Source organism: Cyanidioschyzon merolae, chromosome 9 (genome assembly GCF_000091205.1).
Source record: "Cyanidioschyzon merolae strain 10D DNA, chromosome 9, complete genome".
Taxonomy (NCBI): Eukaryota; Rhodophyta; class Bangiophyceae; order Cyanidiales; family Cyanidiaceae; genus Cyanidioschyzon; species Cyanidioschyzon merolae.
In genome coordinates, this window is record NC_010135.1 from 93,091 (window position 1) to 117,903 (window position 24,813).

General features: G+C 55.4%; 6 protein-coding genes and 2 non-coding genes across 8 annotated transcripts, besides 2 other annotated features; 3 read left to right on the forward strand and 5 right to left on the reverse strand.

Annotated features, from left to right (window-relative positions):
- Positions 1–421: 421 nt before the first annotated feature.
- CYME_CMI031C (similar to VAMP-associated protein) lies at positions 422–1,429 on the reverse strand (the record flags this gene model as incomplete). Its single annotated transcript, XM_005536169.1, has 1 exon — positions 422–1,429. One exon carries the CDS (start codon positions 1,427–1,429, stop codon positions 422–424), a length of 1,008 nt encoding a protein of 335 aa, XP_005536226.1.
- Positions 1,430–5,590: 4,161 nt separating this feature from the next.
- On the reverse strand, positions 5,591–6,460 carry CYME_CMI032C (hypothetical protein; the record flags this gene model as incomplete). Its single annotated transcript, XM_005536170.1, has 1 exon — positions 5,591–6,460. The coding sequence occupies one exon, from the start codon at positions 6,458–6,460 to the stop codon at positions 5,591–5,593; it is 870 nt and encodes a 289-aa protein (XP_005536227.1).
- A 302-nt stretch (positions 6,461–6,762) lies between these two features.
- Positions 6,763–9,615: a sequence feature (repetitive element).
- Positions 9,616–10,021: 406 nt separating this feature from the next.
- Positions 10,022–13,288, reverse strand: CYME_CMI034C (ubiquitin-activating enzyme E1; the record flags this gene model as incomplete). The annotated part of the gene is made up of 1 exon (XM_005536171.1): positions 10,022–13,288. The coding sequence occupies one exon, from the start codon at positions 13,286–13,288 to the stop codon at positions 10,022–10,024; it is 3,267 nt and encodes a 1,088-aa protein (XP_005536228.1).
- A 1,753-nt stretch (positions 13,289–15,041) lies between these two features.
- On the forward strand, positions 15,042–15,824 carry CYME_CMI035C (hypothetical protein, conserved; the record flags this gene model as incomplete). Its single annotated transcript, XM_005536172.1, has 1 exon — positions 15,042–15,824. One exon carries the CDS (start codon positions 15,042–15,044, stop codon positions 15,822–15,824), a length of 783 nt encoding a protein of 260 aa, XP_005536229.1.
- Positions 15,332–16,087: a sequence feature (possible transcribed region).
- A 3,073-nt stretch (positions 16,088–19,160) lies between these two features.
- On the forward strand, positions 19,161–20,624 carry CYME_CMI037T. Its single transcript, XR_002461319.1, has one exon. It is a non-coding gene; the product is annotated as a hypothetical transcript (transcript).
- CYME_CMI038C (Mg-protoporphyrin O-methyltransferase) lies at positions 19,969–20,847 on the reverse strand (the record flags this gene model as incomplete). The annotated part of the gene is made up of 1 exon (XM_005536173.1): positions 19,969–20,847. One exon carries the CDS (start codon positions 20,845–20,847, stop codon positions 19,969–19,971), a length of 879 nt encoding a protein of 292 aa, XP_005536230.1.
- Positions 20,848–21,053: 206 nt separating this feature from the next.
- CYME_CMI039T lies at positions 21,054–23,817 on the forward strand. Its single transcript, XR_002461320.1, has one exon. It is a non-coding gene; the product is annotated as a hypothetical transcript (transcript).
- Positions 22,467–24,521, reverse strand: CYME_CMI040C (chloroplast ADP,ATP carrier protein; the record flags this gene model as incomplete). Its single annotated transcript, XM_005536174.1, has 1 exon — positions 22,467–24,521. The coding sequence occupies one exon, from the start codon at positions 24,519–24,521 to the stop codon at positions 22,467–22,469; it is 2,055 nt and encodes a 684-aa protein (XP_005536231.1).
- Between the last annotated feature and the right edge of the window lie 292 nt (positions 24,522–24,813).

Consider the following 24,813-nt stretch of genomic DNA (forward strand, 5'->3'; position numbering starts at 1 on the left):
CGCAGCGATCTTCTGAGCGCTAGATCAAGTTCGTAGGGCGCTCGCGAAAGCTGTGGCGTACGTTCGTGGAGTAGTGACGTGCACGGAAACGTTTCGGAGCGAGACGAGGCGCTTCGGGTGCCGTCGCTGCGGATGCCGCTGCCACAACGGCACCAGCGTCTACCCTGTGGGTGAAACCCCCGGTGGTATCGCTGTTCGTACGCTCCAACGGATTCAAGGCCGTGCACTGGACAGGCGCGACAACGGACATGGTGTATTACCGCCCCGACGAGGTCCATGCCCATGCTATTCGTTCTAGGGCATGCAAGTGGGGTCCGGATCCGGAGGATCTCCAGCCGCCAGCTCATCGCGAATTACACCTCGGATCTGCAGCATCAGTGACCGAGCGCTGGCGACACGAGGTGTCTATCTCGAGCCGACTCTAAGCGGCAAGCACGTACTTACCCAGAAGTATTCCCAGTAAAATCGCCATCACAAGTTGCACCCACGGTAGGATGAGTAGCGTTGGATGTGGTGAGGCACCCAACGCGCCCGTGCTCGAACTCTTGAGCAAGCGGCTGGCGCTCTCGAGTCGCGACTTGAGCAGGGCCACCTCTGCCTGACTCCGCGCCAGCTCGCGCCGCAGTCGAGCCGTCTCCGACTCTTCTCGTGTCTCCGTCTCTGTCATGTGATCCGGGGTGATTGCTGCTGCTGCTGCTGCTGCTGCTTTCGACTGCTCCGTTGCAGCATCGTCCCAGTGCACAGAGGGCGCCGCCGCTGAACCACCACCCGCCCCGACACCTGCCATCCGTACCGCGTCACCGTCGAGGCGCTCGCTTGCTTGCGCGCTCGCCGATGCCGGCGGTGTGCCTGCATCCATACCAGAGGCCGCTGACTTGCCTCCACTGTCCACGGACTGCGACATTCGCGCTCGGTAGCTCTGGAGCATATTCTCCAAAGTATCCTGATTAAACAGGAACTCACAGCGAAACTTTTGTTCGAAAACCTCCTCACGATCAACGGTATCGAACAGACCCGCGTCGAAGGACCGGTTTTCCAGTAACAAGCCTTGGATTAAAAACTTATCCTCGAGTTCCTTGCTGAGCTCCTGTTTCAGACCGTCATAGGTGAGCACGTCGGCAGCGGGTGTGGCGCTGGTGGCGTCGCCACCGCTCGAGCGGCTCTCCGCCTGCCGTACCAACGCGGCGCACGCGTCCGCAACCACTCGCTTTAGCGGTTGTAGCTGCACCTGAAGGTCAAGCGTCTCTCCGGGTGCTAGTTTTGCCGCGTTTGGCTTGACACAGTAGCGCTTCGGACGCGTTGTTTTGACCTTGAACCCCACGTGATCGTTCGCCTCGTTGCGAAGCTTCAGCGTGAGCAGTGTCGGTTTCTCCAGTGAGTCTATATGGAACGTAAACCGCGTCTCAGACACGTTCAAAATACGATCCATGGTGTAGTCAACACGTTTTCTCAGCAGCGTTGATCAGTGCTCAGAAACGAAGGTGTTCGAGTCCCTGCGCTCGCTCGGTAATCGCTAACCGTTAAAGGGGTTGGGTAGCGGAGGCAATCCATCGATCGATCGAGCGATCGATCGATGGATTGCAGCAGCGCCCTGGGGGTGGCGCGGCGGCAGCGCGCACTGCATCGCGCGATGCATCGATGCTGATTCGGGGCGAGGGGGTGGCGGCGGCGGCGGCGGCACAGCGGAGCATCGCGCGCGATTTTTCGTACGATAGTGGGTCTCGGATGGATGTTTTTCAGGAGAAAACGTTTCCTTAGGCCAGCGTTCTCCGATTATGCGCATTTTTCTTTTCTTTTTGGGTTTGTTTTCAGTGCGCGGTGAGGTATCCACCGAATGCTCTACCTCCAAGTTACATTACCTAAGAAGGTCTCGGATGGATGTTTTTCATGGAGAAAACGTTTCCTTAGGCCAGCGTTCTCCGATTATGCGCATTTTTCTTTTCTTTTTGGGTTTGTTTTCAGTGCGCGGTGAGGTATCCACCGAATGCTCTACCTCCAAGTTACATTACCTAAGAAGGTCTCGGATGGATGTTTTTCATGGAGAAAACGTTTCCTTAGGCCAGCGTTCTCCGATTATGCGCATTTTTCTTTTCTTTTTGGGTTTGTTTTCAGTGCGCGGTGAGGTATCCACCAAACGCTCTACCTCCAAGTTACATTACCTAAGAAGGTCTCGGATGGATGTTTTTCATGGAGAAAACGTTTCCTTAGGCCAGCGTTCTCCGATTATGCGCATTTTTCTTTTCTTTTTGGGTTTGTTTTCAGTGCGCGGTGAGGTATCCACCAAATGCTCTACCTCCAAGTTACATTACCTAAGAAGGTCTCGGATGGATGTTTTTCATGGATAAAACGTATCCTTATGCCAGCATGCTCCGATTATGCGCATTTTTCTTTTCTTTTTGGGTTTGTTTTCAGTGCGCGGTGAGGTATCCACCGAATGCTCTACCTCCAAGTAACATTATCTAAGAAGGTCTCGGATGGATGTTTTTCATGGAGAAAACGTTTCCTTAGGCCAGCGTTCTCCGATTATGCGCATTTTTCTCTTCTTTTTGGGTTTGTTTTCAGTGCGCGGTGAGGTATCCACCAAATGCTCTACCTCCAAGTTACATTACCTAAGAAGGTCTCGGATGGATGTTTTTCATGGAGAAAACGTTTCCTAAGGCCAGCGTTCTCCGATTATGCGCATTTTTCTTTTCTTTTTGGGTTTGTTTTCAGTGCGCGGTGAGGTATCCACCGAATGCTCTACCTCCAAGTAACATTATCTAAGAAGGTCTCGGATGGATGTTTTTCATGGAGAAAACGTTTCCTTAGGCCAGCGTTCTCCGATTATGCGCATTTTTCTCTTCTTTTTGGGTTTGTTTTCAGTGCGCGGTGAGGTATCCACCAAATGCTCTACCTCCAAGTTACATTACCTAAGAAGGTCTCGGATGGATGTTTTTCATGGAGAAAACGTTTCCTAAGGCCAGCGTTCTCCGATTATGCGCATTTTTCTTTTCTTTTTGGGTTTGTTTTCAGTGCGCGGTGAGGTATCCACCGAATGCTCTACCTCCAAGTAACATTATCTAAGAAGGTCTCGGATGGATGATGGATTCTGCATTGCGCGATGGATACCGGTAAACAAGTTCCATGACCTATGCTTCCACACGGATGTCCTGATCGTATTACATGGAACGGGTCCAGGTTCGTGACTCGGACGTACTCGCGGAGGTGTGGCTCTGTTTCGACGTTCATCGGCACGAGTCTCTCTGTGGGATTTTTATGTGTGAATGCCTCCTCTTCGGTTCGATCATCTGCAGCCTGAAGTATTCCGGTCGATCCATTTCGTCTGGTGCTATTATCAGACGCCAAATGATCGTGATGGCAGCGTTCAAGTCCCGTTGTCTCTGTTCTTTGTTGTTGTGCACGCATTACCTGGACGGGCGGTGGTCGCGATCTGCGCTTTCCGTGCCATGTTCATCTTCTTTGTCTGAAACTTCGGTGTGCCTTTCGACGCGGTGATGCTTTGCAATACCAGGGTTTTCCCGTAAACGCACCAAAACATTCTTCTTCGAGGAATGAAATATGGAGCGTGAACGCTTCTTTTAGCGATCGGTGCACGCTCTTGACGAGTGCACACGGCTAACCTGAGTAGGTCCCTCGGGTTCCGCGCCCGGTGCTGTGCCCCGAGATCCAGGAACTCCTCAGGGGAATGCCCTCGGCGAGTACGCTACCTGCTGCATACGCAAGCGAACGCTGTTTGATTCAATAAGGTATTTGTAAAATGCAAGTTTGTCAACGATGAAACATGCAGCAGATGGAAACTCCATACTGGAGAACAAGCCGAGAAATAAACCTCGATAAGTGTATGCTCCACTCGTGCGAAGCAGAGACGCATGCTCCATCAGAGGCGATCGCTGGGATGACGAAGATCCGACTCCAAAACCTCGCTCGATGTAAACGTAAGAGAGGGAATGCCCTGGCAGATGTCATGCTGCTGTTGAATTCCGGGTCCTCGATGGCCACAACGAGTGGACGATTTGTCTTTCAAAGATAATTCACTTTGTGACGGAACAAGTTCAGTGAGCTTTTGGTAAGAACTTGTGAACAAGTCGTGAAGGCATGACTTCAAGTTGCATACGTCGTCCATCCGGCGCCGGCGATGACTTTTCGACGGCATGCTTTGAAACAGAGGGTTCGAAAATTTTGAAGAATCCGTGATCTGAGCATGCCATACGTAAGGCAAGGACAAGGCCGAGGGGTCGTACCCATGCATGGGATTATGATATCGATTCCCTGATGAACCCGTGCTCGTGTTCGTCGTGAACCATCTTGATCCCGGTGACCTAAAGAATTCCAACGGCGTCGAAGAAGCCTCTCCAAAACGAATGCCGAAAATCCTGAAACGACGTATCAATTCATTAGCCCTTATTGCTGGACTTCGAGGTTCGATGCGCAACATCTATACAAGCTCGGAAAGTGATCGAAATGCTCGAACAGAGCGAGCTTCTCATTGTTCCATTTTCATTTGATACAAGTGTCAGCAGCAATGTTCTCATCCGAGGCGATCAGTGCATCGGGGATGTCCACCGCGGCGCTTGGCGATCCGCTGGGATTTATCCGTACATCGGGCGAGCAATCTTTTACCCAGAGACTTAGGATCCAAGGTTACAGACACATCTGGGATGCGCCCGGTAGCATCGTCTACTCACGTATGCCCAATCGTACATGTAATTCGATTTTCATACAGCGACGTTGTCACCCAAGGCGCTATGTACATCTCAAATGTCCTTGCTGGGTTTTCAAGTCTCGGTGCACTCCGCTGATGACACTGCTCAACGCGTTCAGTTCAGGCTCTACCAGAGACCAACACGACAATCGCAAGATCAGGTCAGACGCAAGCAATACCAAATGGATACCGTCGAGCTGGCACGCGCCGTCGCGTGTTCCCGTCGGCTCCAGCACATGCTGCAACAGTAAGTCGCATCGTACAGGGGCGCCATTCGGGCTGCGTTTCGATCGTCTGAGCTATCATTACATGACCAGTGCGAGAAACACGAGATTCGCACGATGGCTATGCGTGCTGGTTCCAGCCAGCTCTCAGCGTGGCTGTCGATCTATGTACACGGAACCGGAAATGCACATGCGCTCCTTGCGTTGAATACCGAAGCGGTGAGTGAATCCTGCAGTTCACGCTGATACCTCGGTTCTCAATTCCTGATCCATGCGAGCACTCCAAGACACTATGCACAGCTCCGAGCTTCGCTCATGCCGCGAACCAAGCCCAGTATAACCATCTGCATCCCGAGTCATACGCGGATTCGAAAAAACGAACGACGACCTAAGCCGTACCCCCGCATCAGCCTGAACCAGATTCCGAATACAAAGCTTACCATTGTAGAAGGCTGATGCCCTGCACTGAGCGAAACCCAGTAAACCCTGACTCAGCATACTCGCGTACACCAGCGAAGGCCTTATGGCGCATGTCCGTGACAAGAGTCGTGTGGCAATGCGCATCCATGCGAACATGCCGTGTGGAGCTGCGCTGTACCCGCAAGGCTCGATACCGCCGCCATAACCCGGCAGCTACGAAACGTCAGCTCGCCTCGTGTACAATCTACAAATGATTTGTTCCCGTCCCATGGCAGCGCTTACAGGTCAGCATACCCTTGTGTTGGCAGACGGGGCACGGTCGACACACGGTCGACGGATTTCCAAGACGCTCGCGTGCCTCTGCGTCACCCGCTTGCGCCCGCTCAACGAGCTGATTCATCTCCTCATAGCTGGGAAACGCGGAAACGTATCGGCAGCCAGCACCGCGACACCACGGGCACTGCCGCGCGCCCGCGCCGTCGCACCAGATACAGCGATCCATGTAGCTACTGAGCGGCGAGCCGAACCCGTCACTCGGATTCCGCTTTCGCCGGTAATACACAACCGAGACTCCCCGCGATGCCGCACTGTCCGCAGCACCCGAGCCGGAACGTCTGCACGTGCAATCGTCAACGTCCTGAGCACAGGAACCGGTCCGTGCCTGCAGGGTGCTGCCTTCACAAGCACAGTCCGTCACTCCAGCAGCTGAAGCGTCCACAAGCGGTGCACGGTTGCCGGACGGCTGCGGACTCGACTGACTCTCTGGCGTAGCGGCTCCTGTTTCTGTACCTGTGCTTCTGTTTGGGTTCACCGTACGCGTGCCCGTAAGTACGCTCTGCCGCAGCTCGGACGCGAAGCGTGCCTGGAAACTAACTTCCGGGTGATACACGCCCGGACGCTCAGCCCACGCCGACAACTCCATCGCCACCGAGACCGCGTCGCGCTCATACGCTCGCTCCAGGCTGCGCCGCGTCGTCGCCCCGCCCTCGCCCAGCGCTCGTAGCTGCTGCCACCGACTCGAGTATCGACTCCGTTTCTCTACTGTCTGACCATAAATGCGCCAACTATGTCTACTCGAAAGAAGTCTATCACCTTTCGTTCCGAGAACAAACATTGTCGTTCCCTCGGAGCTGTGCACAAAACACCGAACACTTTTGAAATGCTAGCAACTTTAGAAGCAACTGCAGAGGCGTTCACCACAATGTCAACGGAAGCCGCTACCCGCGAACGGTGATGGCGCTCTTGCCGGCAAAGCGCCTCCGTCAAAACGCCGCCATCACCGCTGACGCGCGTCGCCATCTCCATCGACACGCCATCGATCGCCAAGATCTTACACCACGCAGCGGCCTGCGTTACCCCGAGCTGGGCGCTTGGTATCAGTGCACGGTGTAGCATCCATCGACCGACGCCCAAGCCCCATAACCGATACTTCTGCTCGGATATACTGGTTGCTTTGTAGGTTCTATCGTGCGCCAAGTGTGTGTCGTGAGCGTCCGCGGCAGCGCCCATAGCGCCGGTGCGGTCGCTGCACGGAGACAGAACATCGTTTCCGTACCACTGAGGGCGTCGGATCAAGGAATGCTACGCCTGACACGGACTCGGGGCTGGTTATCATTCTGGGAGCCTGCAAGCTACACATACAGAAATACTGCCTGGGGAAGCGCGAAAAATGATATGCTTGGAGTCCACTAGGAACAACGCGACGCCCAAACGCACACGAAACACCTCCAGTCCCAGAATGAAATGCCTTGCGTACGAGTTGCTCAGATCTCGCTGAAGCGTCCGTCGCTGGGCAAATCATGAAGCACAATCCTGGTAACTCGTCCGGCTCGCAGGAGCTTCCGCCTAGGAGATAAACTTTCGGCAATGCGGAAAGCTTTTCGACTTTTAAAGATAACCGTGGTGGCGGAAAGAAATCCTTTTCTCGTTATTACTAGGTGTCTAGTTTCTGTTCTTTTTTTCTAAAGTGCGCTCGATACGCGCACCTCTATATCTGGCAGGCATCAGACACGACGCGCATGCCGCCGTTGAAGGAAAACGCTATTCTGATCCTTCGCGTGTTGTTCTAAACTACAAGATGCATTTGCGTTAGAGCCCCAGCAAAGTATAGATTTTAGTTCTAGTGTGTTTCAACCCTAAGATTAACGTATGCAAGAGTTTTTCGCGGTTTATAACGGAAGCGTTCAAAATGCGTTCATTTTCAAAAATCAACATATACAGGAATTTTATGGGGATGCAGGTCGAGGACCCTGGGAGCACCGCTGTCGCCGACTGCCGGAAGAAAACCAAAACCAATGCCGAACCCAGAGGAACAAGACGACACCAAGGAGCAAAAGCGTGAGGCTCGGCGTCAGAAGCTGCGAGAAAGTCGACACTACCACGAGATAATTGTGAACGCATGTCTACTTGGACATACCAAGAATCCGTACAAGGAAAGGTTGCGGGACGCCATCAGAAACCGTAACGAGTCGTACTCCAGGGGCATTATAAAGGCTTCGTCAGGGCTGATGCATTCGGTGGAGACGTATCGCGACGTGACGCACATCAAAACAGTCGAGGTTCCGGAGGAGGTTTTCGACAGGACCTTCATTAGGCACCTAATGCTTGGCAGAGAAGGAACCTCGATGAGAAATGAGCGAGTGCATGCCCTCCATGAAAACTGCGGCGAACAGCGCTTCAACGGTACTCGGTACGGCGAGAACTGGAAGATTTGCTGGTACGGGACGATGGAGTACCTCAGGAACCTGAAGAACCATTTGAACGTGAACCTCGGACGTTTCATGATACGCTCTATTTTTTTCGCTGTATCCGGGTCTCTCTCGCAAAGGGATATGGATCATCATCGATGGCATCTTTAACGATCGTAAGAATGAAGAGGAGATCGACTTTGGCGACTAGTAGACATCACGCTGGAGAAGGAATGCGGCTTCTGTAATCCGTACGGCTATTCAAGAGCACCGTGCGGTCTTGGCGCTGGCGAATCCAGTAGAAAAGATATCAGAGTTGAAAAAAGATGAAATGTACGTTATGCCCTCATCCTCCGCAATTTCGTGTTTTTGGACCGAGAACTCGAACGCAAAGCGGAGCTGAAGCTGAGTGAGTGGACAAATGACGAATCGGAGACACGGAAGGGTGCCCTAATGGGGAAGCGCTTCAACGTCGTTCCGTTGTGCAACATCAAGTCGCACTTTGTGAGTATCGACTCTGGCGTCCTTTACTGCATCAAGAAGGAGATCTGTCCGGAGTTCGATGTAAGGAAGATAGAGTTCACCGGCGAGAACCGGGAGACGTGCTGGAAGATCATCTTCGATTTCAAAAGTGTCAGATTGCGCAAGAAAACGGTATGCACTGGGATTATCGAAAGCGAATGGGTATGCATATGTGTTCACAACAGGCGCTTGAAGGTAAATCATCTTGTTCCGTCTTCGTTGGCGCCCTCGGCGAAGCGTGAAGAAAACAACGAGACGCGCTCTGGAACACATGATCCGCAGGAGAGCGACTCTGTCGCTGGCGCGGACCCTGGGAATACGAACATCGTGACCATCGCTGCACCTTTTGTTGGGTAGATGGCAATGACCGCAACCTACGTCAGAAAGACATGCGTGTTCTAAAGTTCTCAGGAGCGAGGTACTATCGAGAATCGGGAATAATGAATGCGAGGAAGAAAACAGAGAAATGGAACGCAGAAGTGCAAGAGCACCTGGTAGCGATCAGCCAGGTGACGAAGCGCGGAGCGAACTTTCGAGCTTTTCTGGAGTTCATGAAAATTCTTGCTGCTGATGACGAGGCGCATTGGAAAGCGTATCCAAAAGCCCAGGTAAGCCCGTCAGCGTTTGAATCTGTACAGAGGGAAGCAGCGTACATTCGTCACCTTTTCAATGAGTTGAGCGCCCTCAAAGAGCATGAAAGTCAAAGGCTCGTGGTGGCAAACTGAGCAGGGCGTCGGGTGCCCTGCCCAAAGGGTGTACACCAGCCCCGTCGACATGAGCGTACAACGAATGCGCACAGCGTTTTCACACCATACCGATGGATGAGTTCCGAGCATCCTATACACACCATGCATTGGGTTGTACGCTTCAGAGGGTCGATATGGAAAAGTGTCAGCGGAGCCCTGAGGGTGTAAAAAAGTCCGGAGCGCTGACGGTACAGCGAATGGAACCGAGGGCGCAAGTTCGAGGACTGCTTGCATTCGTAAGTACAAGCAATGATGGCAAGAAACGTATGCAGTTTGTGAACCAAGACTTTCATGCCGCTATCAATACCAGACGAGGAGTTTTCATGAACATGAGACCCGCAGCGCAGACAGAATCCAACTTTGTGGGGCCACCTCCCAAAGCTGCGTTCTACAAGGAGAAGCTGAAACCGACAGCGGACGGCGGGTCCATGAAAAACGCTACGAGCCGTCTGTTTGTGGGCGCACCAGTACACCGCACATAGGCGCGAGACATTTTTTGCTCTGCAGGTCACATATATTGGCGCTCATCAAACGTCGAGGCTGGATATCTACATCAAATTCGCAAAAAATACTCAAGACAGGAACAGAGCGAGCAGATGCATGTTCCAGTTTAGACAAAAGCGAAAGTAGGGTGCTGCGCGCTCGACCACTCGTCTACCGGTATACGAGTCCGAGGAACGAGCCTGCACCGGGGAAAGCTCGTGCCAAAACAACGCACCCTTACCGACGAAAACGATAGCGTACAAATGGTACCTCAACTTCCTCACCAGTGGAGGCATCTTCTGCCATGACTTCGAAAACCAGGAAGCGGTCCTTGTCGGTCAGTTGTATTTTTCCAACGGCTTGCGCAAGCTCAGTAAGCGGCGTCGCGCGGCGTTCCGCGGCCTTTTTCGGTGCTAACCAGCCTGAAAAGAGGATCGCAACGCCACACGACATCATGCTGATATGGAGACCAAGCTCGCGCTCAAAATGCTCCATGAACTCGGCCAACGTCAGATCGTGTCCATTTCCATCTACCTCGATACGATCCCACAGCGAGAACGTACGGTTACCGCTGGGTGACATGGGCTGCAACGGGGCCTGGATTGGTTCGCTAAAGTTGAAAAGTGAAAGTGCCAGGTTCACGTAGCTGTTGCGGAAGCGCTCGAGCACCTTGACGCGATCGACGAGCGGGACGCTCGTTCCGTTCGTCACAGCGGAGCTCGTGCTGATCGCGGAGAAACTCGAAGCTGAAAGCGCCCGTGGATTCGTCCTCAAGATCGGACGGATCTGAGCGAGCTTGTAGATCTCGAGACACACGAGCCCTGCCACCAGCGCGGTACTCGTGGCAATCGCGGGTATGATTCGCCCCGCGATGCCTCGTGACTTGTGCTTGTCCGCCAGCGGTATCCCATAATTCAAAGCGCGCAAATTGCTCGCAGCGGTGACGAAATCCATGTCCCAGCGATCCTCGTCGTCTTTCTCGAACTCCAACGGATAGAGGGACAAGCTGGCAAATGATTCGGGTGGCGGCAAGCGCGCCAACAGCTGCTCAATGCGTTGTTGGTCGACATTGGCGGTCACAGCGGCGCCGCTTGCTTGCGCCTCCTCCTCAGAAGCGGCAATCTTGACACCAGAACTCGGTTGGAAAGCAGGTACCGAAACATTCGCAACGATCGCTCGTACCTGCTCGCGATCTGTGCAGAGAGGTATTCCGAACGTCTCTGCGCGCAGGTTTGCCGCCGCTACAATGAACTCAAGGTGCAACGGATCTGCAGGATCGAAACGAAGCGGCGTCGGCGCCCGTTTCGTCCCGCTCCAAAATGGCTGTCCCGAGCTGTCAACCATATCTGGCGGAAACGCGTGAAGTAGCTGGCGAATATTGTTGACGTAGAGTTCTTCGAACTTGTTGCGCGCCCAAACCACGCAGTCCTTGAAGTTTTGCGGGCGATACGTCTGCAGGTTCTCAAGTACGTTCTCCAAAGCTCCAGAAAATATGCCGGGTCCCTGTTTCTCTAGCTCTGCGATGTACTCAGAGCCTCGCTCCAGGTACTGCTTGGTATCCTCGATGGAGGCCTTGAAGAGGCCCTCAAACAAATCGCGAGCCCATTGAAGCGTATGTTCGATTCTGTAGGGGAAATTTTTCAGCGTACACATGGGAATGCTTCGCTCCGGCGGGTCGCGCGACGATCCGTATGACTCGGTGAGATAGGGAACCACCACTTGGGTGCTGCCTTTGGTGCCTAGCGTGCCGGAATCCAGCAGAGGTTTCAGATAGTAAACGCAGCGCTGATCGATATATAAACGAGCGTCAACATTATCCAAGGCCGTGCAAACCCCATCGAGCGGCTCCCAGAAATCATCGCTGAAGACATGCTCGGTGTCCGGTCCAACGCGCATCTCGAGCGCTCGAACGTTGAGCTCCGGATTCAGCCGCAGAGCGGCATCGCGTGCCGCCAGGGACTTGCTGCGGCCAATGTCGGTTGCTCGGAAGAGAAACTGCCGATTCAGATTGCTCCGTTCTATCGTGTCCATATCGGTAATTGCAATCGATCCACCATGACTCGCGAGTCCCAGTCCCATGCACGCCCAACATTTGAGGAGCTCTGCAGCAATCGCTCCGGCCCCAACACAAAAGTAGGCCAGATCGTGAATCGTATCCTGCAACGCACGGCCAAAGACTGCAATCTGTCCGTCATAGCGTGTCCCCCGGGGAGCGCACTCCAGCTCGTTTGGCAACGGCGTCGGTAACGCCTCCATGGCGTTGAACGAAAAGATCTGGTGAATGGGGGTAAACTTGCCGGTGACTGCCTTGAGAACCTCCTGTGCGGCGATCCCACCAAGAATCGATGCCATCGGAGCGAGCTCCCCGTATACGGTTCTGACAAACGCGTTAAGCAATGCATCGTGCTTTTCTTGAATATCGGCGGGTAGCATGCGCTTGAACGCCGCAACTTCAGCCTCAGTACCAGGCGCAGGCAACCGTCCGAATTTTGATAGAGCCTGAAACATGGCATGCAATGCAAAGGTTCGCTCCTCATTCATAAAGTCCAGCGATGCAAACCAATTCGGGTCCACCACGTCTGAGAGCGTGGCGCTCTCTGGATCCCATGTCGACGCTGCCATTCTATACAGCAGCTCAACCGGGTGAAAGTGCACCGTGCGGGGTACTTTCACTTCAGTGACGATGCCACCCCGTCGGTAGACGCCGGCCTCACGGGTGTCAGCGTCAATCACAAAAGTATACGGACTCGTGATCTGAACGACACGAAACATCCGGTTGGGTTCATTGAACATGGGCATTCCGTCCACCTCGGTGAACATGACATACATTCCTTCCTCCAGGTCATGCCGCTGATCATCGAGGCAGGTGACGCACGCCTTTTCCTCATTCGAAATATGGCTGATATGCGCGGATCGTGGCTCCTCTCCGTTGTCATCGATAACTGTATGGGCGTCGCCAAAATCGTTGAGGACGTAGCCGAATACTCCTCGTGACTGAACGATCGTCAGTGGCACCCTAACCGATCGGCAGACGCGATCGAGCTCGATGTGCCTATCGATGGAGAGCTCGTTCACTAGCACAACTGCTGCAAACCCACGAATACGATCTGGATCAATGAGTTCCGCCCAGGACGCCGCGTCCTCCGTGTACACGTGACAGTACGGGTTCAGCTCCACTAGGTGCGGTACCACGACCGTATGAAGTGGTGTCCCCAGCAGTGACGCATCGCAAGCGTAAAAATTGGCGGCCATATGCTGCAAAGCTAGTGGTGCTGGATCATAGACGTGGAGCGCATGGAAGCCAGCCAGCGCCAGGTCTTTCGCGATCTCCGTTCCCGTCCCTGTGAGTCCAATCACCAGCACTGAAGCTCCTGCGAGGCGACGTTGCGCCTCGTGACCCAGCACGTACAGTTGACGCGAGTACAGGGACTCGTCTATGGCCCCGCTCTCTGCTTGCGTGCGCGACACGCGTTCCGGTGGGACAGAGTCCCCCAGCCGCAACATGCTTGTCCGGCGGTTTTTCCAACTACCCGAAGGCGACTCACCGTCAGGGCCCCGTAACAGACGTTTGCTTCCGGTTCCCGTCTTGACGCTTTTCGCTTTTTCGCACAAACCTGCGCACAAATACAGCTGAAGACGACGCCTGCCGCTGATCGCTTTGTCGACTTTGTTCACCACCGTTTAGGGCAAGCGAGCAACCTAACCAGCTTATGAGACGTCCCAGAGCAACTTTTCCGTTCAAACGCTTGTCACCTGAGCACTTCCCCGATGAACTATGGGCACACAGTCAATTTAGACGATCCTGAACACAACGTCAGTCCCGAACATGCACCTGCACTCATTCGGCGCACGCAGGCAACGCACCGACTCCTGTCGTCACGCTGGCAGCGCTGGCGCCGCCTTTCGGGCGCGCGCTGCGGCGATTGCGTGCGGCTGTCGATGATGCGTGACAGCGCATTCGTGGCGTGGCACGACGCGCGGGAACATTCGCACATTCACCACCACAAACGCACACACGCATATCCCGTATGCATGCCACACACGTCTTGCTATTTTGGAAGACTGCAGAAGGCAGGCAGCGTGCCTCATATGCCGGCACGAAACCGGTGATCAGCAACGAGACGTCAACGCTCCCGCAGACGTTTTTCTCGCATGAATACCAGTCCAGTGGCACTCTGGGGACAAAGTGCTTGAGCGATCAGATGGCGTCCCTGGTGCCGAGTCTCCGGCAGATGCCGCACCGAGCCAGGGCCGCGCTCCTCTGCCTGCGCAGGTGACGGATCGAGGCATGCCGGGCAAGTCCGCCGTCGACGCCGCAGGAACATGAACAGGCGATGCCGAGCGCGTCCATCAGATTTTTTGTGGCGGATGACTGAAGAACCTGATGAAAACTCCCCGGATGCGCGTGCGCTACAAGCGATCAGGGCAGAGACCGCATCACCTCAAGGGATGCGATGAGGCGCTATGAGTCCCAGAATGGTGCGCTCCTCAGGCGTATCGGCTTGATGGGTCGTGTGTAATCTCCCGGATACCGAGGATGCCTCACAGGTATGCTGTGGTGCCCCAACTGTCGCCCTGCAGCGACAGATGGGCATTCCGATTCGTGTCCAGGCGTCGTTTCATGGGCAGGTGGCCAGGTGCGTATGCAGGAGCACGGCGACTATTACGTGCAGCGGGCACCGAGGACCACTGGAATGATCGCGCTTGCTTGCGTGGCGCGTATCAGAGGACGGGCGCGAGTCTTCTGGTATAGACCTGATCCAGAGGTAACGATTATTCCACACGAATGAACCTGGACTAGATGCACTGCGTAACAACCGTCCGCTTACGGGCTCTGTGCACACTTTCGTCCATCGTTGCATACCGGAACAGCAGAACAGTAGTGTCCGAAATCATCCATGTTTCGAAGCCGCTGCACGCAGAACTGAATGACTCGAGACTGTGCCGCCGGAACGCCCCTTCAAGCGCAGCATTGCCATACGAGTGCACCGGTGTACGTCAAGCGCGCTGTGCCCCCGCGTCTCTCTCCATTCCATGAGGACAGAACGACAACATCCCGAAATCGTCCTTGCCCTAGTAGAGAGGCCGCGCGAACAAGCGGATCATGCCGCTGCACCTGAGGCGCCGACACATGCAACCAGCAGCAGGGGCAGCAGTGTGGCGAAGGCAGTACGCGATCACCGGCATGGATCCTCCTCCAGACGCCGACGCCCAAAGCGCTGCCCTTAAATTAGGGCGGATCCGGCCTCTAAGGCCAATGTGGTTGCGAACGTTTACCGCAGCGCGTTTTCGCAACGCGAACGCACGAGCGACGGGCCTGCTTCACCACAGCCGGCTACGAGTCCGACATCGGCTGCATATGTCTGGGGCTGGCCAACCGATACCACTTGTGGCGGTGCTGGCGTTCGACCGCCCGGACGCTCGCGAGTTGCGTCGCGCGAACCGCACTGCACACTTGGAGTGGGCGACGCAGCAGCCGTGGATACGGCTCGGTGGCCCTTTGAGTGACACTAGCGCCACGGAACGCGAAAAAGAAAAAGTCATAGGCTCCTTCCTTGGTTTACAGACGGGATTTGTGGAACATCTCAAACAAGATCCATACACACAAGTTGGTCTCTTCGAACGAAGCGAGCGTTACGTGTGGCGCGTTTCCGTCGGCTCTCTTGCCAGTTTCCCACCAGACGCTGTGGAGCTCTCGCCACGTCATCAGGACAGATTTTATCTTATCTGGGGTGTTGATAAGCCCGGTGCCCTCGAACGCCGGCTCGCTCAACGCGAAAAGCATCTAGCTTGGCTCCGAGCCAGCGAAACGCGCTGTGTGATTGCCGGTGCCGTTTTCGAGGAGGCACCTCCCAGTGGCGACGCGGCAAGTGCAAGTAAGCCACGAGGAACGATTTTAATTGTTCGGGGCTTTAACGATGTGCATGAGTTGCGTTCATGGCTCGCAGGGGATCCGTACCAAGAGAGCAACGTCTTCGAGCACATCCATATTTTCGGGTTCCAGCCGATTATTTGTCGCGTTGATTCAAATTCGCCGTGAATGGAAGCGGATGCCGAAGCACAGGATATACAAGCTGCATGCGTTCTTGCACCAGCACCGGCACCGTTCGAAGGCGGCAGGCGACGCCGAGGCACGCGCTTCCATGGCAGCTTCGAATGCGTGCCGGACACGCGACGCTCGTGCATGCACCTATGGCGGGCATTCCACGGACCAGGCTCGCTGCGCTGCACAAGCAGACACCTGGGGGATAGACAGCTGTCGTGGGAACGTCGTATTGGCGCCTTGGTACGTCATGTCGCTTGGATGCACCAGAAAACGCCCACTCGTACGGTGCGTCACAGCCGAAAATTGCAGGACACGCACGGAGACTTGTTGCTGTTCCCGCTTTGATGAAGTAGCGGGAGGAAGCGCGCATTGCGTTGGATTTGAGCTCTGCGTAGGCGGTGCCAAATGGATCTACTGGTTCAGTGGTGACGCGCGCTGTAGTTACGTGCGAGGCGCTCGAATTAAGACTCTAGCGCAACATTCGCGGATAGTCGAAACGTATACAAGTCTCTAGGCGGTGTATATAAAGAAGAGCATTCCAGCCGTAAAACACGCGCTCAGATACAGTGCGCAACACGTCTACTCCAGCTAGTCGACTGCGTTTGCAACTCTCAATGGACGTTATCGCGTGTGCGCGCGTTCCCTAGGGCTGGACTCGAAGCGACGCTCTCTCGCTCTTGTTCGACGAGGAGAGGTATCGGTATTGATCAAGAAACACGTAAACATAGCGCCGCTCTGCAGTCTGCGGCGTTGTGGTACATCCAACGTTCGTGTGATTCGCACCCGGTTCTTCCAACGCAGACATAAATAACCCTCGATGCCGCCGTCGTTCTGTACCAGCTTGCTCAAGCATCCATCTGTTGATCAAGGACACGCGTGAGGCATCGAGGCGATTCTGCAATCCACATACGCAGGTGCCTCGCTCGATAACATCCGGAGCATCGACGGACACTGTGCTATATTCCATGGAGAGCCACTGCTAGGCAGGACACCTGGAACGCCTCTCCCAGGATCCCAAGTCAGATGCAGCGTGAGCGCTCCACAATGCCCAAGCGCAGCTTCCAATGAAGCATCGGTGATCACGCGCTCTAGGCCATGAACTAGATATTAGCCAGCGCCTCGTCACTGGGAGTTGGTCGTTTGAGCATCGGCCTCGTGAGCACAACAGCAGCGCCGACCATAGCTCCAAGTGAATTCGCAAGCACATCCGCAAGCTCGAACCGGCGACGCACAAAGGGAATCAACGCTTGCAGTGTTTCAACTGCCAAACCTAGAAGAACTGAAACAGCAACACTACGCCAAAATAGTGTCCATAGCGAAAGCTTCGTTCGGGTGGCGCTCGCGGAGACACGGTCAGCCGCTGCGGGCAACCGCTTCCAGTTGCCGCAAGTGCCGACCGTGCCCGCCTCAAGCTCCAGACCAGGCTCGATGTGAGCCGGCGCGAACCGCTCGCGGCCAACTTGGTAAGACTCACAAAGTTGTGTCGTCGTCAGCTCGGAACCTCGGGACTCAGAGGTGCTCGAAACGTCGTCCAGGAACACCGGTCGCTGCCAAGACAGCAAAGCTACGAGTGCGGCGACCACAGCGTATGCCAGAAAGTGGAGTTGGAGGTCCACACGCCACGGCCAGTGCTGCAACAGTCCCTGCGCTGTAAACGAAGTAGGGCACAACGAGCCACCAACCACTAAAAAAGTCCAACACGCGAGGCCAAAGCTCAGCCACCGGAGGCGCCGGGCGTCCATGGCTGCAGCGAGCACTGTGGCCCCGCCAGTTCTGGACGAGATGTTGGCTCTGCGCTTCGTCTACGAAGCACATGAGCCTGACGCTGTGTTGCGCATTCAGAGGGCCGGCTTGCGCGTCTTCAGAGTACTGCTTCCCGGACGCCGTTGCTCAGGAGCAGCTGGAACTTTTGCTGCGCTATCGGCGACCTTGTGATAGACGCAGCGTGCAGCCATTGCATCCCGGTTCGGTGTGCTGACGCTAGGCACTCGACACCCAGAGGATCGCACAAGCGAACCAGTGCTATGATCTCCAGAGGTAAGTTTGTGTGATGGTGAAAGTGATGGTGATGATGGTTTTGGTTGTTGCCCAAGGACCCTGGAGGTCTGTTGCTGAACGTTGGACGTTCTCTCGGATGCAGGTAACCCGCTTGCAATTGAGAATCCCCGATACCTGTTTAAACGATCCGACATCCGAAAAACTATCGTCCGCAGCGCTGCCCCTCTGAGACGGTCATTGATGGATCACGCAGATCTTCCAGTCAGAAGCGCAGCTTCTCGGTCGGTGCTGAGAGTGAAGCATCTATCGCGTATGTGTCTTCATGGAAAAAGCGACGCACTCCTGTCTCTTCGCACATGCTCACGGTCACGCGTTGCTGCGGAATATGCACCAGTTGACCGCACCGCCTGATCAGCGCCTGAGGCGAACATGAGAACGTGCTGCGCAGCGCATGTGCGGCCCCGAAACGATTCCTCTCTAGCGCTCGATCCACTGATGGAATGAAGGTCGCGTCCGAGACTCCGCCACCGCGACGAAGCGATGCTACCAAGATGACGCATCTGATGATGCTGAGCGGTGAACGGGTTCTCGCCTGCGTCCATGCGTGCGTGCGTCCTCGTATAGCGCCCCAGTTTTCCATACTGGACGGTAACGTGGCATTTACTGATCGCTTCGCACACAGGCAGTGTCAATGTGCACACGAACGCGTGTATGAGCATCGACTCTGGGGCGCGCTACTCTTCTGGCTCGCGACCACGTCCAGGCCGGTAACCGGGCACGCACACCGGTCTTCCATATAGCGCTTTTCCGAATTCCGTAAACACTTTTCCAGAAGGTTTCCCTTGCCGCTGTTTGTCCCAACGCATGGCTGAAGCTTTGAAGCGCCCGGAGCTCATCAGATGAGCGCAGGCGTGGAAGCGAGCGCGACTCGATCGCGATGCACGGCGTCTCCCTCGAGTCGGCGCCCTCTGTGTGGTATAGAAAAGCCGTTCTAGCTCTATGAACTATCTGCTCCAGCGGTTCAGGCGCAAAGGCGGAGACGGAACTGCAGGTTCTAGGCACACACGATAGGTCGTATGAACCGACCAGAATATCCTAGAAGAAGTATAGGTCGTGTAACTTGGAGGTAGGGTGTTTCATGGATACTTCACCGTGCACTGAAAAAAACACAAAAAGAAAGGAAAAAGCGCACAATCGGAGAACGCTGGCACAAGTAAACGTCTTGTCCATGAAAAAACAAGAAGAAAAAAATGCATGGCGTCTGCGCGAACAGCCGCTGCGGAGCAGCGTACCCGCCACGTCAACCGATATTGAACGAGGTGTTGGAGTCTCGAATGCCTGGGAGCGTGCCCCTACTCAGGTGCTTATCTATTAAATAAACGTCGCTGGAGCTATCGAATATTGGAGCGAGGTGCTCGCTATACTTGCTTGTGAATCGAACCGGCGAAGCGGGCGCTTTGCTCGGAGGTTCTCGCGAGGTCGGGTGGGCCGCTACCTCTGCCACAGGCATCGGCAGGTGCAGCGCACCGTGCACGTGGTGCCTCTTGGAGACGCGGCCCGCGTAGCGCTGGCCTTCTCGTCGCCGGTGTGTGTGTGTGTGTTTGTGTGTGTGTGTGAGAGGACTATGGGGCTTTTGCGAGACCTCTACGGGACGCCGTTTCCGCTCTACCTAGCCGCCTTCACTGCGGTATTTCTGGTTCAGCTCCGTGCAGCTCGTCTTGATTTGAATCTCGTGCGCCAACGGCTTCGACAAAGGTTTTCGGAAACCGCGCGAAATCTCGGCTCGGCAACGACCGGAGCCTCCGTATCAACAACGGCTACTCCGACCGAGGCGGGCGCGTCGGTGAGAAACCCTCCACAAGCGTCGCCGGCGTCACAGTCGAAAAAGTCTGGCTCACGTACAGCGGGACAGTTCGGACGAGTTGAATAGCCTCAGCGCCGAGAAACTCGGCCTATGCGAGATGGAACCATAGGCCGCATAACACGCCTCATCGCACATTCTCGTGAACAAGTCGGGTACAGCGCGGCTCATTTGACTGAAAGACGGATGCATTTACTCCGGTTACAGCCGGGTTGACGTACGCTCGGAACCAAGGCTCGCATTGGAGGTTGTTTTTTTCAACCTTGCGCCCTGGATGCATCACCGAATAGCTTCGAGAACCTTGCTGAAATAGAAGCGCGTCGCCGTGAATGCCGACGACTGCACCCGCCAACCGTTGCGTTCTAGGGTCTCGCGAATTTCCTTCTCTGAATGTAAGTAAGCTCGAGTCGCCTTACTGGGACCGGGGAAAAAGTCCCCAATGCGTTTCAGCAGCACGTAGTAAAGCGTTCGGGGTGCAAACGAAAGAATCAAGCGCTGCCGGGCGATTTTCGACAAGTGGTCGATCATGTCCGCAGCCTGCGCTGTAGGATAGTGGATCAGGACGTCTATGCAGCACACAGTATCGAAGCGCTCAGTTTCGGGGATGGACTCGAGGTCTGCGGTGCGAAACGCACAACGAGCAAACTGGTCAGCGGTGAGCAGCTGCTCTGCCCGCGTACGCGCCTCTGTAGTCATGGCAGTCGAGATGTCGCATGCCAGGAGATACCTGGGGTTGCGCTGCGCGATAGGAATGGCCAGAGAGCCGACCCCGCAACCAACGTCCAGAACAGTGTGTGTAGCCCAGTCCACGGAGGCTGCATCAAGCATACCCAGTACCTTGTGTACGGTTTCCGCGTGCCCTAACCGGATGTCACGCTGAACGCGGTTTACCTGTTCGGAATCGGAGTAAATTCGACGCCAGCGCTCGAATCCAGTGGTGTTAAAGTAGTCCGTAACAACTTGTTTGTCATCAAGCTTTCGACAAAGCAGCCTAGGACGCGGAGCGCTTCTTGCTACTCGTCGCCCGTGCACTGAAACTCTCCGAGCGCCAAACGGGGCGCAACCTAGCGGTGAGCAGCGCACTGGGGGTTCGCGTTCACCCGAAGGATTCTGTTTCGCTAACGCGCTACGGACAGCAGACGCCTGAATGATGAACATGGAATCCCCAGGCGCTTCTACCGAAGATCGCTTACAACGATAGCAAGAGACGTCTGCGTTGCCTATATCGTGGAAACCTCGTCCGTGGATACCCCTATGAGTAAGGGATTGGCGACGGAGCTGGGATTGTCTGTCTTACACCAGCGGCGGCATCGCCCGGCGAGTACCGCTATCGACGCGACGCTGGGATACGGCAAGAGCGCAGCAGATGCTTTCGCTTCTGCAGGGTGCCGCTTCTGGAATGCCGTAGATAGTCACTGGCAACGAGACCGGGTAGAGGTAGCGGTGGCGCGATTTCCAGCTGTATACGGGTTGCTTGGAAACTTCCGGGGGAGTCTGGAACGGTTTAGAGATCCTCAAGCCCGAAACCTATGGACGTGGTGCTCGGCGGCGATCGGTGTCTGCGCTGCTGCCTGACGCTGCAGAGACCGCAAGGGAGCTCGCGTATCCGGTCTTCTTCCGTTCTCCAGTGCGACCGGGTTTGAAAAGCGTGACACGTGAACTCTCGGGGTTACACTATTGCCCTCGAACGTAAAGTTTTCTCAGGAGAGTGGCCTCGGAACCCCATGAGGCTGGATTGTGGCATGATAATCTCGTCATTTATATCGAGTAATAGTACAGTATTCTCGTTCACCCTTTCCCCAGGAAAACCTTTCCAGTTGTATCTGAACCCCGCCCGAGTCTCGTTGCATGGCCCAGCCCATACCATTGCAGTATCGTGCTGCGGGACGTCATGCAACTCTGTGGCTCCAGGCCACTGATTTCTTCATCGCAAGCCTTTTGCGTTGCAGCACACTGCCCATACGGTGTACGGAACGATTCCCGGGGAAGTTCGCTCCACACAGCGCCGCTAGACGCTGCCCATGCGCGAGGACTATATCGTAAGATCGATTCTCTTTGCTGTCGATGTCAGGCGCACACATACACACACCAGACCGACTTGCCCACAGCGCCGCACAGTGTCGCGTCCATAAGCGCGCCGCCGCTGCTACTCGAATACTGGACCAGCACCAGCAGCAAATCAAATGCCTTTACGTTGACTAGGTGAACACATAGGGTCGATCCATTTGCACACGCGCAATATCCTTTGCCAGAGATTCGTGCCTATGATACAGGAAGGTTGACGGCTTTGGCCCGAGGAGGTCGCCTGTGGAACATCGGCCTGGTTCCCGCTTTCTGCTTATCGACGACGTTAGCACGACCGCCTTGCAGGATGCTCTCGAATGCGGCACCGTCCCCGTAGATCCGCATGGTACGAGACGCACTCGGCGATATTGAAATGAGTCTGCATGGGGTTGCCCGCGCACACGCAGTGGCAGCACGTCTGATGCCGTGTAGCCAATTGCTGCCGCTGTAGACGAAGGCGCTGGAGCAGCGCCAAACAGACCCGCAACCCCTTGGCGGCCGAGAGCGGACGGCATGATCAGCTGTGTTGGGGTTGCTCGGCGCGGTTCGGCATCATCCCCCGAGGCAAGCCTCCGACGTGATTCCCTGTGCAGTGGCGGTCATTACATCATTCGACGCCGACGGGCGGGCGTATGGCAACTCGAAGCAGAAGGCAACGAGGCTCCCACCCGTGTCGCTGTGACGTTTGTTAAATGGTGTGCGCATAGGCATCTCTACGAAGGTGGCGCTGCCGCAGACTTGAGATTTGGATCCTTCTTGATAAGCTCTTCTGCCTCGCGTTGCTCCCGTGCCATCGCCTCGGTGAACTGCCGATCCAAGCTACGAGCCGCAGCCAGCCACATGATGATGATGGATGCGAGAAAGACCGCGAGGAATGGCGTGCTGGCGGCCAAGGATCCAGTAGCGAAAATAAGGGCTTGCTGGATGAATGAGCCTCCCGACTTGCCCAGCGGGTTCCCGATCACATCGATGGCAGCTTTGCCCTTGCTCTTCGACTCTGCATCCAGTGGGATATACGCCATCTCCTTGCAAGGATCAAACAGGGAATACTTGCTGCCCTTTGAAGCGATGTTCTGCGCCGCACCGATGAGTACCGCCAGGAAGAGAGGCGTCGTGCCGAGCGCGGCAACGACTGGGCTCAGCTGCTTTGCGAATAGGGTTAGCGCAAAGAACATCATGCCCGTGATGCCTAGCGTAATCGGAGTGATCATTGCAGCCACGCCCCATCCGAAGCGGCGGAAGATGATACGGCTTGCCAACATCATGATAATGGTGAACGAGCCCGTGCAAGTCGAGAACCAGCCCATGAAGGTCGAATATGCGTTCGGGTCTGGATACTGCTCACGGAGCTTGCTCTTCCACGAGACCTCCACAATATTGATGGACATGCCGTACGCGATCACCAGAAGGGCCAAGTTGCGAATATACGGCGACGCGGCCAGAAACTTGGCTGACTCGACAAGACCCAGCTTGGTTTTCGTCTTGGCTTTCTTCTGACGCGCCGGATCGACCAATGTCGGATCCGTCATTACTTTGCGCTGCATGTAGTAGAAAACTCCCACGATGATTGATCCGCATACCGCCACTGCCCCCATTAAATAGCGCAAGCTCACGAGCCATCCGTCAACACCGGGCGGCAGATGTTGACGTATATCCGATACGAAACGAACGTACTGACCCGAAAAGATCAGCGCAACGTTAGCCATCAGACCAAACACAGGGTACCACTTCTTCGCCTCGTCTACGGTGGTCACCTCATTCGCAAATCCCCAGAACAAGAGCGAAACCACCACGGAACCCCAAAGCTCCGCGAGCGTATAGAACACTGCGGATGTCCAGTGCCCGATAATCGCCAGCGGAGGCGCGAATGTCGGTGGCAAATACTGCAGCGCCCAGCTCACAAACCCGCTAGGGTGCAAAAACGCCCTATTGGGATAAAGAAACCACGCATAGCTCAAGAAGAAAAGGAGGAAAGGCGCTATGCAGATGTAGAAAACAGTCTCCCGAGAGAACACATTCGTGAGCTTCGAGTACAAAATCGTAAACAGCACTGCACCGGGCAAGTTCGCATAGGTCTTCAAAAAGGGAATAATCTCTGCACCGGCCGCAGTTACAACCAGCACGTCCTTTGTATCACGCAGGATAGTGTAGTTGAAGAGAATGAGGAAGAACATAAGACCAAGGGGTATGATTTTGCGCAGCTCCCGGCTCGGCGGTGCAGGCGAGCTACTCCCGTTCGTACCGACCATGCCGTCACCGTTCGTGCCGTACGCACTCGAGCCTGCTGCGGAAGCATCGGCCTTCAGAACGAGGCCCTCTTTTGCCTGGTCCTCTGGCTTCTGCAACCCATCCTTCTTTTGGGAACCCTTCTGCCACGAAGCCAGCAGCGCCGCTACCCCACCAAGCGCCAAGCCTACCAGTGCGCCAAGCGGCGTACCCCAGAGACGTGATGCCGGCGCCGCCGCTGCCGCCGCTGTCGCAAGTTGCGGCTGCTGAATAGACTTTTCAACTTTGGCCTCGCGATTCTGGACGATGCCAGTGCGTGGCACCACAACAATCTGCGTCGATGTCGAGGCGGCGTTCTCTGCACCCGTGCCTGTACCTGCGCCAACACCCTCAGAGACTGCCACCAGTACGTGCCCAACGCGGGTTTTGGAACGGTTGCGGGTACAGCTTCCGCGCTGCACACCAAGAAACCCCCTGTTCCGATAAGTCCCTCGAGGAAGAGACTGAAACGCTCTGAATGTCGTTGTGAAACCAAGCATCATAGCGACCTCTATAACGATTGAACTTGTTCGACGTGCGTGTATGTCCTACAACAACCCGACACGCATTCGAATTCGCATACGCACGCATCCGGCGCACGCATGCACCGACGGTGATGAAACGCCATCGCGATGCGTGCGCAGCATGCGGCGGTGGTGGCGGTGGCGGTGCCGGTGGCGATGCCGGTGGCCAACTCCCGTACGTTGGGTCTGTAGGCGGCATCGCGATCGCCCTGCGATGCGGCTACGGCGGCGTCGGTACGCTTCCGCCGCGGCCCGATGCGCTACGAAATCC